This window comes from Geotrypetes seraphini, chromosome 11, assembly GCF_902459505.1.
Source record: "Geotrypetes seraphini chromosome 11, aGeoSer1.1, whole genome shotgun sequence".
Classification (NCBI taxonomy): domain Eukaryota; kingdom Metazoa; phylum Chordata; class Amphibia; order Gymnophiona; family Dermophiidae; genus Geotrypetes; species Geotrypetes seraphini.
This window is the reverse complement of record NC_047094.1, coordinates 75,843,392-75,859,429: the sequence shown is the minus strand read 5'-3', so window position 1 is coordinate 75,859,429 and position 16,038 is coordinate 75,843,392. Positions and strand designations below refer to the sequence as shown.

General features: G+C 42.3%; 1 protein-coding gene across 1 annotated transcript; it reads right to left on the bottom strand.

Moving 5' to 3' along the window:
- Nucleotides 1-13,551: 13,551 nt before the first annotated feature.
- Nucleotides 13,552-15,036, bottom strand: LOC117368848 (chemokine-like receptor 1). Its single transcript, XM_033962591.1, has one exon. It carries the CDS (start codon nucleotides 15,034-15,036, stop codon nucleotides 13,945-13,947), a length of 1,092 nt encoding a protein of 363 aa, XP_033818482.1. The 3' UTR covers nucleotides 13,552-13,944.
- Nucleotides 15,037-16,038: the final 1,002 nt, after the last annotated feature.

Sequence of the window (16,038 nt, the reverse complement as noted above, 5' to 3'; positions counted from 1 at the left end):
GGGGAGGAGGGAAGGCTATGATGGGCAGGGATGGGGTTTGAAAACCGTTCCCATCTGCCTCCTTTTTCTTATTCCTTCCTTCCTCCCCTTCCCTCTTGATAAAATCACTGTAGCTGGTGGGGATCCCCAAACCTCACCAGCTGTAGAAATCCAGAACTGGCCTCAGTCCCCTAAAGTGCAACTGTGAGTAGCTCAAAGTACTATTGCTGACATGGCACCATGCACATGCTCACTTCATACATGGAACAAATCATGCATGCAGTGCTGGGGTCAGCAGTGGAACTCTGAGCCACTGACAGCAATACTTTAGGGCACAGTTCTTCAACCGCCGGTCCGCAGAAAATTTCTGCCGGTCCGCACAGGGCCGGCGAGATCAAGTCGGCAGTTAAATTTCCTGCCGACTACGGTTCCTGCTCATTAATGTTCCAGCCTCAGGCGATTAAGACAGGCTGCCGACGTTGGGGCCTTCCCTCTCTGAGTCTCACCTGTTCGGAAACAGGAAGTTGAAACAAAATAGGCGGGACTCAGAGAGTGACATCGCAGCCTGCCTTGATCGCCACCCCTGCCGAGTTGCTGAAGAGGGCCGCGGAGAGAGCTGCAGATTCAGGTGCAGGTGGAGGGAGATGGTCAGCGTGTGCGAGCAAGATCCTGGGAAGCCTTCACAGTGACTTCCTCCCCTCCCACCAGCTCTCCTACTTGCCAGGGCAGTGATTTACCGGCAACTTCCTGAAGGCAAGTACTGATAGCTGCTGGAAGAGGAGACTGCCACTGTAGGAGGCAGGAAAGCTGCTGGATAAAGGGAGAGCTGTTACTGGGCTTGGAGAGAGTTAGAAGGAGAGATGCTGCTGGGAGGGGAGGAGGGAAAGGGATGGGAAGAGAAGAGAGTTAATGTTGGATAGAGGGAGGAGGGAAGGGAGAAGAAGGAGAGATGCTGCTGGGAGGGGAGGAGGGAAAGGGATGGGAAGAGAGTTAATGTTGGATAGAGGGAGGAGGGAAGGGAGAAGGAGGGAAGGGAGAAAGAAAAAAGGAAGGAAACAGCTGGCAGGGAGATTACAGGAGGGGAAGGGGGTCAGGGTGGAATGGAGAGATCAGATGAGGGAAAGGGGAGAGAGAGGAATGAGAAAGTAGAGAGACATTGATGCTGGAAAGGGGGTCAGCAGAGAAATGAAAGAGGGATAAAGATGCTAGATCTGGTGTAGGAGAGCTAAAAATGAAGAAGGCAGTGAAGCTGGAATGAATAATGTAAAAAGGAGAGAGGAGGAACAGGCTGGATGGACAGGGAAGAGGGGCATAGAAAGAAGTCAGATACATATGGAAGGGGGAGAGGGCAGACATTGGATGGAACGGGCAGATGCTGGAAGGAAAAGAGTGAAAAGAAGATGAAAGCAGAAACCAGAGACAACAAAAGGTAGAAAAAAATAATTTTATTTCTATTTTGTCATTAGAATATATCAGAATTGAAATATATATCCTGCTAGAGACATAACTGGGGACTGCAATATTCTGTTAGCATGATATTTCTATGTAGCATTCTACAATAACTTGGCTTGTTCGGTTTTCTTGATAGTAGAGGGGATATATGTGAAGGGGAGGGGAGACAGGGGTTTTGCTGGTCCTTGCTCTGTATATTTGTATTTATAAAATCACAATTGTTCAGAATATTGTTTCTTTTTATAATTTAATAAAATACGTTCAATATAAAATCATAATTGCAGCTTGTGCAGATGGGATCAGATAGTTTGCGGGGACCGAGCTCGCGGAGATGGGGCGTAAACGGGGTTTTTAAATTTTAGTCCTAGTAGTTTGCTGGTCCACAAAATAATTCTTTTATTTCTGCCGGTCCACGGGTGTAAAAAGGTTGAAGAACACTGCTTTAGGGGACTGGGGCCAACTGGGCTACAGAAAATTATGTCTGATGAGGCCCATAATAGGGACCCAAATATGTATGATTACCTAGAGTCCAATATAATAAGGCCCTGTGGGACAGAGACACTTTCTGATTAAGTTAGAAAAGCCATCCATTAATGGTTTCATACAGTATAGTTTAATTTTATTATGCCTTCTATAACAAAGGAATGTTGGGGTAATCATTCAAGCCATCCTTTCCCCTCTCTCCTCCAAATCAAACATATACACAGACAACACACAGCTATACATATACATGGGCAGAGAGGATGGAAAGCATTCCATGAGCCATTTTCCGCATGCTTTCACCACTTGCTGAAGTCCATCACCATTTTTGACTCTATCACCTTCACCAGGAGGACATTGTAGGCATCTATCACCCAGTCCATGAAAAAAATATTTCCTGATCTTGCTCCTGAGTCTACTTCCTTGCAACTTCATATCATGTCCTACAATTCTACAGCTTCCTTTCCTTGGGGAAACATTTGTTTCTTGTGCTTTAATACTTTTCAAGTATTTGAATGCTTGTCATATCTCTCCCCTCTCCATCTTCTCCTCTAAGGTATACGAGGGCTGACTGAAAAGTAATGAGATTGTTTTTTTTTCTTTCAAAATCAGATGACTCCACAGGATCTGAACATTTTTCTTTTTCAAAGTAGAGTCCTTCACATTCAACACATTTTTTTTTTTGCAGCGTTTCAAAAATGATTCAAAGACGTGCAGTAGGCTGTTTTGCAACATCACTTTTAGTGCTGTGGCAGTGGCACGCTTCACTTTATCATCTGAAGAGAATTTCTTTCTGTGCAGTTAGTTTTTCAGAGTTGGGAATGCACAGAAATCACAGGGCGCTAAGTCTAGGTTATATGGAGGGTGTTCCAGTGCTGTCCCATTAATTTCAGTCAGTGCTGCCAAAGCAACAGCAGCAACATAACATAAAATCAACTTATAGACCGCATAACCATAAGGATCTATGCAGTTTACAAAAGATTAACCTTTATTACAAATAGAATATACTGTTCTTTTATTTATATAACACTGTTCTTGTTTAAAAATCAATAAACAATTATAAAAAAAAAAACCAAAACCAAATAGAACTCTGAGGAAAATTAATTACCCCAAAATCTAGAGAACAGATAAGTCTTTAAATGCCTTTTGAACTCCAGGTATGATATAGATAATAAAAATAATTGCATTTGGGGATTAATAATCGGAAGGAACCTTATATGCTGGGAGGAGAGAAGCTGATATGCATGGACGGGGAGAAGGACCTTGGGGTGATAGTGTCCGAAGATCTAAAGGCGAAAAAACAGTATGACAAGGCAGTGGCTGCTGCCAGAAGGATGCTGGGCTGTATAAAGAGAGGCGTAGCCAGTAGAAGGAGGAAGGTGTTGATGCCCTATACAGGTCATTGGTAAGGCCCCACTTGGAGTATTGTTTTCAGTTTTGGAGACCGTATCTGGCGAAGGACGTAAGAAGACTTGAATCGGTCCAGAGGAGTGCGACGAAAATGATAGGAGGCTTGCGCCAAAAGATGTATGAGGAGAGACTGGAAACCCTGAATATGTATACCTTAGAGCAGGGGTGTCCAATGTCGGTCCTCGAGGGCCGCAATCCAGTCGGGTTTTCAGGATTTCCCCAATGAATATGCATGAGATCTATTTGCATGCACTGCTTTCAATGCATATTCATTGGGGAAATCCTGAAAACCCGACTGGATTGCGGCCCTCGAGGACCGACATTGGACACCCCTGCCTTAGAGGAAAGGAGGGACAGGGGAGATATGATTCAGACATTAAAATACTTGAAAGGTGTTAACGTAGAACAAAATCTTTTCCAGAGAAAGGAAAATGGTAAAACCAGAGGGCATAATTTGAGGTTGAGGGGTGGTAGACTCAAGAGCAATGTAAAGAAATTCTACTTTACGGAGAGGGTGGTGGATACCTGGAATGCGCTTCCGAGAGAGATGGTGGAGAGGAAAACGGTGATGGAGTTCAAAAAAGCGTGGGATGAACACAGAGGATCTAGAATCAGAAAATAATAGTAAATATTGAAGAACTAAGGCTTGCACGGTCTGGGTAGACTTGCACGGTCTGTGTCTGTATATGGTCATTTGGTGGAGGATGGGCTGGGGAAGGCTTCAATGGCTGGGAGGGTATAGATGGGTAAGAGTGAGCTTTGACGGAGACTTCAAGTAGTTGGAGCCGAAGAACAGTACAGGTAGAGCTTTGGATTCTTGCCCAGAAATTGCTAAGAAAAAAAAAAAATTTAGATTGAATCAGGTTGGGCAGACTGGATGGACCATTCGGGTCTTTATCTGTCGTCATCTTCTATGTTACTATGTAACCTGCTGCTTGTGCTGGTCTCGGCTCCCTTTTGACATCATATCCTGGTCCCGTGACCAGGAAGTGATGTCAGAAGGGAGCTGAGGCAGACACAAGCAGCAAGTGGAAGATGTTGCTTGTGCCGGCAAACATGTAAAGAGGTACACCAGGGGGGAGGGGGAAGAGAATGAGAGGCACTGGTTCTGATGCCAGTGCCAGCATCCTCTGTGAAGACAATGCCCAAGAGATCCGCCTCCCTTACTATGCCACTGGGGCTATGGGACCTTCCTGTATGTACACACATTTGCCGCTGCTGCTTCAGGAAAGCAGCAGCAGTGGTGGGGATGCTTGGGCGCAGTCAATGGTGGATGTGGGGTGGGTGAGAGAGGTGCCAGATGTTGGTGGAAGGAGGTTGGGCAGATGATGGTGGAAGATAGGTGGGGAAGAGAAAGAGGGTAGACACTGGTGGACGCTGGTGGAAATGGTTTGAGGTGGGGAAGAGAGAGAGGGCGTCTTAGGGTTTTGTTTGTGTACATTAGTACTTTTAGTTTGTGGGTCTGTATTTGAAAAGGGTTTTTTTTTGTTTTCTGAGGCCAGTTGTTCTGGTGAGGATGGAAGTCAAGGAACTTCTCCCCCCCCCTTTTACAAAACAGTTTGGCAAACACTCTGACATCCGTTAATTCCATATGGACTTTGGAGCGATTACCACAGCAGCAGCCACTAGCATTGCTTTGTAAAAGGAGGAGGGGGGTTATTGGTTTATGTTGTGGCCTCAAGTAAGAAGATATTTGTCAGCACTACTTCAGCTCTTTTGGGCTCAAAACGGCCTCCTCTTAAAAATTAGTGAAGAACACTGCCATAGAAGGAAATATCCCAATCAAGGGATTCTTTGCTATAACCTTACTTTATCCCATATTGCTCTTATAAGTAATTTTAAAATTTGAAATTTGTATGCTGGTATGGTCTGTGTATAGTTTTTATTATATCCACACGAGGGCAATGTGAACATGTAGCATTGATTGAAAGAATGTGATTTAAAGCTATGGCATACAGTTTAATGACATATAGAATGCAGATAGGAACTATAGCCTTACTGGGTCAGACCACTGGTCCATCTAGCACAGTATCCTGTGATTTCTTTGTTCCTTGGAGCAAAATTTATTAGTAATCCCAGCCTTGAACCATATTAATACTAGAAGAAACACTATTGTTTCAGTAGTTGCCCTGACCCTCTGGAACTCAGCACCAAATGCTCTTAGAGAGATAACTAATCTTGAGAAATTTAAATCTTTCCTTAAGACATTCCTTTTTAAAGATGCCTTTCAAGTGTAAATGTCCGTTTAAGGATATTTATTAGAAAAATCCCCAAAACAAACCCAAAAAACATATGAAACTTTTTATCTTCTACAAGTCCACTTCTATTGGACTTATTTGTTTTTAACCCCACCCTTTTGTTTATACCTTTATATCTTACTTTTCTTTCAGCATTTAATTCTCCCCTTCTTTTCCACTCATACCCGTTTGTCCAGTCATTATTGTCATTGTTTTTATCTAATCGTGTATGTTTATTTTGTTAAAGTTATGTTAAATTTATATTATATGCTTCTACCCTATTTTAAAATGTATAACCACCTTGAAATAAATGATAAGGTGGTATATCAAAATTTTAATAAACTTGAAACTTATGGTGTCCAATCCAGGCCACAAGTACTTGGCAAAATCCCAGATAGTTGCAACATTCCATGTTAGCAATCCCATGGCAAGCAGAGGCTTCCCCTGTCTGTTTCAATAGCAGACTATGGACGTTTCCTCCAGGACCTTATCCAAACCTTTTTAAAGCCAATCTATGTTAACTGCTGTTACCACATCCTCTGGCAACATGTACCAGAGCTTAACTATTCTCTGAATGAAAAAAAAACTTTCCTCCTATTGGTTTTAAAAGTGTTTCCCTGTAACTTCATCAAATGTCTCCTAGTCTTTGTAGTTTTTAATGGAGTAAAAAAAATCGATCCACTTGTACCCGTTCTACTCAACTCAGGATTTTGTAGACTTCAATCATATCTCCCCTCAGCTGTCTCTTTTCCAAGCTGAAGAGCCCTAACATCTTTAGTCTTTCCTTATACAAGAGGAGTTCCATCCCCTTTATCATCTTGGTCTCTCTTCTTTGAACCTTTTCTAGTGCCGCTATATCTTTCTTGAGTTAAGGAGACCAGAATTGAATGCAATACTGAAGGTCATGTTGCACCATGGAGTGATACAGAGGTATTATAACATCCTTAGCCTTCTTAACCATCCCTTTTTTCAAATAATTCCTAGCATCATGTTTGCTTTTTTTTGTCCACCACTGCACATTGGGTAGAAGGTTTCAGCATATTGTCTACAATGACACCCAGATCTTTTCATGGGTGCTGACGCCCTAGTTGGACCCTAGCATCTGGTAACTATGATTCGATGCACATTGGGAAGAATAACTCAAATCATAGTTACCAGATCCTAGGGTCCACCTTGTGATTCAGCGCCCAAGAAGGATATCACTCTGTGTTTTCTGAGCACTTACTTTATGCATATGTAATCTGTGTGTCAGCCCTGTTTTTTTAGGATCACTCTAAATGGTCAGCAATGTTCTCTTCAGAACATTGGGGGGGGGAGGGAATGGGATTTGTATGCTGCCTTGTATACGGCCTTGGTTACTTATTTTGTTCCTGGGGTAATGGCGGATTAAGTGACTTTCCCAGGCTCACAAGCCCCCGGATACTCTAACTGGCGCCTAGGTCAGCAGCCGCCTTAAAAGCAGCTGCTGATCACGCATCAATCCTGCGACAGTGCTGGTTAGAGACTGCACCTTAAGTGCATATCTAGCCACGATTCATGAAAATATAGATGCCAGAAATGTAGGTCCGGTAAACCATTGCCTATATTTCTGATACCTATCTTTGCTGGGGTATCCTGACAATATTCCACAGCTGATTGTGACAATAGTCTACAGCTGATTGCGGCAGAGGAATCCCCAATCAGCTGAGTTGCAGGACTCCCCAAAACTGCAGTTTTGGGGAATCCTTCTAGCTCTGCTGATTGAGGATCCCCCTGATGCGATTAGCCAAACTGACAGGGAGGTCCCTGATTCCTCTCTCTCTCCCTCCCTCCCTCCCACCCACCGATCCCTCCCAGTACCCCTCAAAAGTACCACTCCTCAGTACTGCAAATGAAGAAATTCTGACAATAGATTTTTTAAAGCAAGGCCCTGACAGCCCAACACACCCCTCCCATTGTACTTTTGATGGAAAATCAGCAGGAGAGATGCTTACTCCCTCCTGCCGGCAGGCCTGCCTTGTCAAAATTGCAGGCTTTCCTGTTCCTGGTGCTTCCCAGCAGGCTGTAGACTATTGTTGGGATCCCCCGGCACAGATAAGCGCCAGAAATGTAAGCCAGGATTTTCTGGGCCTACATTTCTGGTGCCTATCTTTCCATGATTCGTGGCTACATAGGCACTTTAGACTACCTAATACCATGCTTACTTTGGCATTCGGTGAACTAAAGCATCTACGTAGCCATGATTCTGGTGCTTTTTATTTAGGTGCTGGTAGGTACTTCAACCTTAGAAAACCCGTACAGATACTGCTATTACCCAGCACTACACTTCTAAATATAAGCCCAGACAACTGGAAGGGCTCGGGTCTCAGAAACGGAGCCTACGCGCAGCAGTGACAATCACAAACTGAGGAAAATCAGCGTAGTACAATCGCTCCAACTCCAATCATTGACCCACATGCATATTTTTTAAAGCATTTTTCAAAAAGCAATTAAAACAGCTGCGAGGGGACATGATAGAGACGTTCAAAATACTGAAAGACATCGATAAAATAGAGCAGAAAAACAAATTATTTACACTGTCCAACGTGACACGGACAAGAGGACATGGTTTAAAGCTAAGGGGGGACAAGTCCAGGACAAATGTCAGGAGGTTCTGCTTTACGCAGCGAGTGGTGAACGCCTGGAATGCTCTTCCACAGGAGGTTATTAAAGAATCCACTGTGCTAGGATTCAAAGGCAAATTAGATGCACATCTCCTTATGAGAGGCATAGAGGGATATGGGTGGTAAAACTACATCAGGTGTATACCTGACTGGGCCTCCGCGTGTGCGGATCGCCGGACTCGATGGACCATGGGTCTGATCCGGAGATGGCAGTTCTTATGTTCTTATGTTCTTATGTTAGCTAACCCACAGCCGGGTTGCAAAAAAGAAGTGCAAGCCAGAAACTAAAAATTAAGCAACCAAACTACTTAGCTTTTATGGCTGACTTTGCTGACTTTGCTGCTTTGTCTGCAGTCACTAGTGTAGATTTGCCGACGCGGCCAGCGTTTCGCGGAAATAATTAATCAAAAGCATCCGCTGCGTCAGGGCCACCAGGACGTACAATAAGTCAAGGCTTCACTGCAAAAAATGAGCACATGATGAACATAAAACAATTGGCTCTCAAAAAACTACCGAAGTAGACACGTACAAACACAGCACTTACATTACAGCACTCGGTCACAGAATTTCAAAGCAATGTTAAGATGGCCAACGGCTACGTTTTATAGCCCTTCCGTAATACAAACGTTTGTATTACGGAAGGGCTATAAAACGTAGCCGTTGGCCATCTTAACAGTGCTTTGAAATTCTGTGACCGAGTGCTGTAATGTAAGTGCTGTGTTTGTACGTGTCTACTTCGGTAGTTTTTTGAGAGCCAATTGTTTTATGTTCATCATGTGCTCATTTTTTGCAGTGAAGCCTTGACTTATTGTACGTCCTGGTGGCCCTGACGCAGCGGATGCTTTTGATTATTTCCGCGAAACGCTGGCCGCGTCGGCAAATCTACACTAGTGACTGCAGACAAAGCAGCAAAGTCAGCAAAGTCAGCCATAAAAGCTAAGTAGTTTGGTTGCTTAATTTTTAGTTTCTGGCTTGCACTTCTTTTTTGCAACCCGGCTGTGGGTTAGCTGTTTTAATTGCTTTTTGAAAAATGCTTTAAAAAATATGCATGTGGGTCAATGATTGGAGTTGGAGCGATTGTACTACGCTGATTTTCCTCAGTTTGTGATTGTCACTGCTGCGCGTAGGCTCCGTTTCTGAGACCCGAGCCCTTCCAGTTGTCTGGGCTTATATTTAGAAGTGTAGTGCTGGGTAATAGCAGTATCTGTACGGGTTTTCTATGATATATATATATATATACTGCTGGGGTATTGTGTTGTAGTTTATACACAGGTACTTCAACCTTGCCATTTCTAATGGTGTTCTTCAATTAACTTAGGCATCAGTAGGGTAGCTACCAGTGCCTAAGTTTAGGTTCTCATTTTAGAATTTTCCCCAAGGTGCTAGGATTTGATCCCACAGCCTCAGGGTGCTGGGTAGAGAATGACATGGTGATAGAATTCATCACCATCTCCATCCACCATGTCATTCTTTAGTGTCTATCTCAACTTCAGGCTTAAAGGTCAGTGGTTGTGCTCATTCATACTCTGATTCTTCCCTCTCACCTTAAAGAATGACATGGGGATGGTTTCCTGCAGTTATCCAGAGGGATGGGAATGGTGACAAATTCTCTCACCATGTCATTCCCTAGTGCTGAGGTACCAGCTCTACCACTGGGCTACTCCTACCCTCCAGGAAGACTGGGCTGGGCTGGAAATTTCTCCAGGAGGCTGAAAAAGGCTGTTACAGTTTACGCACAACTCACTCGCTTTCCTTCTCGAATAGCTGAGACCACGCGCTAGATGTGCACTGAATCACTTTTTATTTTACAGATTTACTTCAATTCAAGTGAAACAGGCATCTCTTCAGCAGAGGCAGGCAATGAATTTATTTACAAGTACAGAAGCTCCAACTCCTCAATGTAATCTCCTTCACTCTACAGAGAACTTTGACTGTTGTTCATCGGTCACATCTCTTCTCTTAAATACATGTACCGTGTGTCCCTGAAAATAAGACTGTCTCATATCAATTTGGGGACCAACAAACGCACTAGGGCTTATTTTTGGGTGATGTCTTTTTATTTTTGTCTATTTTTCTTTATAAGTGGCCAAAACCAAGTCTTGTACTGTAAGTCAGTGTTTCTCAAGTTCTTCGAGTCAAGAACCACCTAAGCATAACAAATACCAACCAAGTACTCCCGCCCAAGCTCTACCCCAGACCCACCCAAGCTTCACCCTAGACCCACCCAAGCTCTGCCTCAGACCCGCCCATGCCCGCCCTAGACCTGCCCAAGCTCTGCCCCAGACCCGCCCAAGCTCCGCCCCTGACCCAGCTCCATAATAATAGTATTAATTATAACACAATTTTTTCCATCCATTTTTCATATACACACAATATAATCTTATTAATACATAATATTAACCACAAAATTAACAAAAAAAATCACAAACCACGCTATACGCACAGAAAATGTTAATTATCATTTACAGTGCTCCCCCGGTCATTCACGGTCAGCAATTCATTGTCCCGGTCATTCACGGTATTTTCTGACCACGAATGACCGGGCCTGAGAGAGCAGCCAGAGCACCGATGAGTGAAGGAAATCACTCGCGGTATGCTCTGACCACCTTTTCCTGCACTAAAGTCGGGTCTCACCAATCAGGAGTTGCTTGTCAAAGCAGGCCGCTCAGTGATATAAATTAATATCTGGATTTTTAAATAAGAAACCAAAAACTAGCCTTCGGGCCATTTGGAGCATTGAGATCAAGCATCAGATTACTGAGTCTCAATGGCCATGAATTTGGGCTTGGAGGATGAGATGTACAGTGTCTGCATCTATGAGACAAACATGGTTTTTCTTATTACATAGATCATTTTGGACGCCAGTTCGTTTACAAAAATTAGATAGCTCTAAGTCTAATAGATGCTGGCACTGTCATCTTGAAGCAGGGACATTAGATCATTTACTATTCTATTGTCCAATGATACTTAGTTTTTGGAAATCTATTTGGGGTCATGTAAATAATTTATTAGAAAATCCAGTAGCTCTATCATACGATACTGTACTATTTGGGACATCAATGAGACCTAGGAGCCAAATCTCTTCTAATAATAAACTTTTACTTATTATGATAGGGGTTGCCATACAACAAATTACGAAAAATTGGAAAAGCTGGGATAGGTTGAGCTATCGTTTTTGGTGGAGTTCATGTGCCACATCTTTAAAATGGAATGAGTAATTGCTATACAGCAAGGGCATTTTAGGAAATTTGAGGATGTTTGGGGGCCATTAACAAATTACTGTATAGAATGAATATTGGGTTTTTTTTCTCCTTTATTTATACATGTCCAGGGTGGGGAGGGGGGAGGGATATGTTAAGTTATGTTTTCTTAGGTTTAAAATACAATTGAGGGTATATGGGGGGAGGGGATATTTTATTTGTATTAGTTTTGATGGAATATTAAGTGATGCTAAAGTGTCAAGTGATTGTATTTTATGTTGCACTTATTGAAAGATTTAAAAATGAATAAAGAATTTAAAAAAAAAATTTCAGTACATTGCCTATAGTATGCAAGATACAACCAGAGAATTAGCTTCCCCCTCCCCCTCCCCCTCCCCCTCCCCCTCCCCCTCCCCCTCCCCCCGCATTTTACAAAGCTGTGGTAGCAGCTGCTGTGTGGCAAACACTCCAACGTTTATTAGATCCCTATGGGTGTCAGAGTGATTAAAACAGTGGCAGCCACTACCACAGCTTTGTAAAAGAAGCCCTAGAATAACACAGGGACAAATTTTTCCCCATCCCCATGGATTTTGTCTATATCCCTGCCCTACCTCTGCAAGCTCTATGTTCATTTGCACAAGCTTAAAAACACATTAAATCAGAAGTGTTCAAGGCTTGTGCAAATGAGGACAAAGGTTGCAGGGATAGGGCAGGGTAAGGGACAGGTGACAGAACTTGGGAGGATGGGACTGGAATGGAGATAAATCTCATGGGGATAAATTTTGTCCCTTTGTCATTTTCTAAAGGCATAGCAGGTCGGAAGGTTAGTGAAGGTACCCAAAAATCAATGAAGTTTACAGAATACCACCCAGAAAAAGCAGGAAACATGACCCAAGACTAAGGCTAGAAAGTTAAAAGAGTTTTTGCTACATATTGTCTGCCTCTGAATAACTCTTGGTACAGCCCAGGCTGTAAGGGCCAGATTGTATAAATGGCACCTACAAGGTGTCACTAGGCACCCCATATAGAATCTCGCCAGCAGCGCTTAGGCATTGCTAGGTGTCCTAAGCTAGGCGCTGGTATATTAGGCCAGGTTTTACTTGTCCTTATTACTGGCACCTATCTTGTACACCTACGAGAAGCCGCTGAAAAGTTCTCCGTCCATCCAAGAAGAGCCATGAAATTAAGAATGACACGGGGACAGATTTTTCCCCATTCCCGCAGGAACTCATTTTCCCGTCCCATCCCCACTAGTTCTTTTCTTGTCCCTACTCCATTCCAGCAAGCTCTGTCCTTATCTGTACATTCCTCAAACACTTTAAAATCATAAGTGGTCAAGATTTGTGCAGTTAAGGTTGAGCTTACAGGAATGGGGCAGGGACAGTGACAAAACTTGCGGGGACGGGACAGGGAAATTGAGTTCCTGCGGGGACGGAGAAAAATTTGTCCCCCTTGTCATTCTCTACCATGAAATTTACAAGTTATTCCATACTTTTCTTAACACTTTTCATTTCAGTGATATGAAATGAAAAGTGTGGCATAGCTTGTAAGTCTCATGGCTCTACATCATTCTCTTCTTCATTGGGTTGAGAATTTTTCAGCAGCCCCTTGTAGTGATGCCTGTCAACAATGCCTATTCCACCCCAAGCCACACCTACTTGTCAGCTAGGCAACATTAGACATCGGTGCCAAACTCTTAATTGTTAATTTAAAATTTTTTTTTGATTGGGTGAAAACTGGCATGGTCAATAACCATGCCAATTAAAAAATAAAAAAAGTTGTATACGGATTCTGAAGTTAAGTGTTGCTATTTGTCCTTGATTAAGGTACCTAGAAGCACTTAGAATAGGCGTCCTATATAGAATCAGGCCCTAATTGTCCATACCTGTAATTAAGACAGAATTTCTTCATGAATGCTAATATTTTAGGTGCCGAAATGACCTCTTAATCTAGAGGCCCTGTAATAAGCTTACAATAGTTAGAATCAAGTTCTTGAAGTGAGAACATTAATAGCTAGTCATTTCTTTGTCCAGTTAAGTATGTGGGTACCAGCACTGAATATCAACCAGCACTTACATAACTTCCAGGTCTATCAGTGTCCCAGGTATTCAATGCTGGTACCCCATACCTGGCTCGGAATTGAATATCCTGATCTAACTTAGCTGGTAGTGGTAGTGGTCAGCACTTAAAAAATATTGACTGCCATTGGCTGAATATTGACTCAAATGTGTTATGACAAAACTCTCAAGTAAAAATACAAGTTTAAGTGAACTGAGGAAAAATGATGAGTAGTAACCAGATTGTTAAATGCTAGTACCTTTTTTATATGGTCCATAATAAAGAGTGAAGTATAGAAGATGATAGCAGACAAGGACCACCCAAACAGCCAAGTGTATTTTCAATATGTCATGTCACATGATCCACTTTTTAAAGTTCTTTGAAATGGAGGTGGGATTCTTCCTTCTAGTTTCTAAGTGAGCACCATACTGTTCCATTTTCTTCTCCACAACTTTATATAGGTTTGTGCCCTGAGTGATTTGTACCTCATACAGCATGGCAGTCGGTGCTGGAGGTATGGGACTTGCCCTGGAGAGTGGTCTGTGTATGTTCTTCACTGAAAGCATTCTCGAACACCGCCAGAATGGATGTCCTAAGTTTCTTCTTGAAGTCCTTGCCAATGAAAACATAGAGGATGGGATTGACACAACTGTTGAGAAAGGCTAAACTGGATGTTAAAGGGGACCCATAGTTGACTACCTGCTTTAAGTGAGGAGCTGCAGATATACTTGCCAATTCCAGGAAAGAAAAAATATGGTAAGGTAACCAACAGAGGAAAAATGATATAATGACAGCTATAAAGATTTTGAAAGGCCTGCTGGAATTAATCAGTTGATTTTTCAGTAACTTCAAAGTAATAATTATGTAACAAGCAACAATGACCACAAAGGGAATAAGAAAACCAAGAACAAATCTAACGATAATCATGATTCTGAATCTTGTTTCTATGATGTCAGTAGATGTATTGGACAAGGAAAAGTTATAAAGGCAATTAATGATATTTTTGTTTTTCAAATTTGTGCGCGTGTCACGGAAAACAGCATAGGGAATGCTCATGACAAGGGCACAGAACCAAAGCACCACAACAATTATTGAGGCTAACCTAGTATTTCTATGATTATGGGACCACACAGGAAAAACAACTGATATGCAACGATCAATGCTGATGACCATAAGGATGAAGACACTGGCAAACATGTTGAGGAAGGCCACAAAGCTGTTTAGTTTGCACAAGGACGTCCCAAAGGGCCAGTGGAAGTCCAGCGCAGTATAAACAATGTTAAGGGGGAGGAAGAAGGTGAAGATGAAATCAGCAATGGCTAAGTTCAAGAACCACACGGTGTTCACTGTCATTTTCATTTTGAAAAGGGTGATCCAGATGACCAGGCCATTCCCCATCACCCCCAAGAGGAAGGCAACACTGTAGAACACCATGGACATAATATGCAAGGACTTTGTGATAGTTGGGTTCTGTTTATTTTCTTCAAATTCATCAACATAATAATAATAATAATGATAGTCACTTGTATTGGCAGTTGACGTTCCAGATATGAGTGTATAGGAGGAGTTTTCCGTCATTATTGGAACCCAAGGAGATTCCTGAAAGATGCAAGCACAATAGGTGCATTAGTAATCAAGATCAGTTAATACAAGAGTCCCAAACATATTTCAGTCAAAGGCTGCCTAAGATAATAATAATAATAATAACTTTATTTTTTCTATAGCGCCATAATCTTGCGACATCTAGGCGGTTCACAATGAAGAGAGCTGTACAATCAGCGAATTACAGTATAAATAGGGAAAGATGTCACTGAGCAGTCAGTGATTATAGAGTACAGAATAGTAAGAATTATAATATTTGTATGTTACAATATTAACATGTTACAGTGAAGGGGGCTGGATAGCCAGCGAATTTCAGAATACAGTTGGTGAGGAAGTCACTGAACATTCAGTGAATACAGGTACAATTAGAGAGAATACTCAGTATCAACATGATGATTATTAGCTTTAAAAAAGAAGGGTGTTGTCTAACTAGGTAATAAATCTATTGAACAGAGCGGTCTTAATTTCTTTCCGGAAAGCACCATAGGTCGATCTGGCTTTATCAATGAAGTTGCCTAGCCAGGATTGCTGTCTACCAGCTTGAAACTTAAAAGTTCTGTCCAGAAAGGTCCTGTATTTACAATCAGTGATCTTCGGATAGGCAAAGAGGTTGTTATTGGTCATCCTAGCCAGATGCCAGTCTCTCACAGCTTTGCAGTTTTCAGAATGTTAGGGGGCATCAACTTGCCTCTCTTCTAAGTTTGAGAAGAACAATCTAGAACCTAAAACCTTCTGCTTTTCTTCTTATGAGAATGTAATGGAGGATGGGTCTGGGGATCCAACCTGCAGAGGGTGTTCCCATCTTGAGGTTTTAGAGGGAACTATAAAAAGTAAAGCTGAAAGAGTCATCAGAGATTCCAAGTTGCTATTCTTCCAGATGAATGTTGTGGTAGTTTTTTTTTTGGGTTTTTTTTAAAATAAAAGGTCCATGTTACAGATACAGGCCCTTAAATTATGTGCTAAAATAATCTCTGGTCA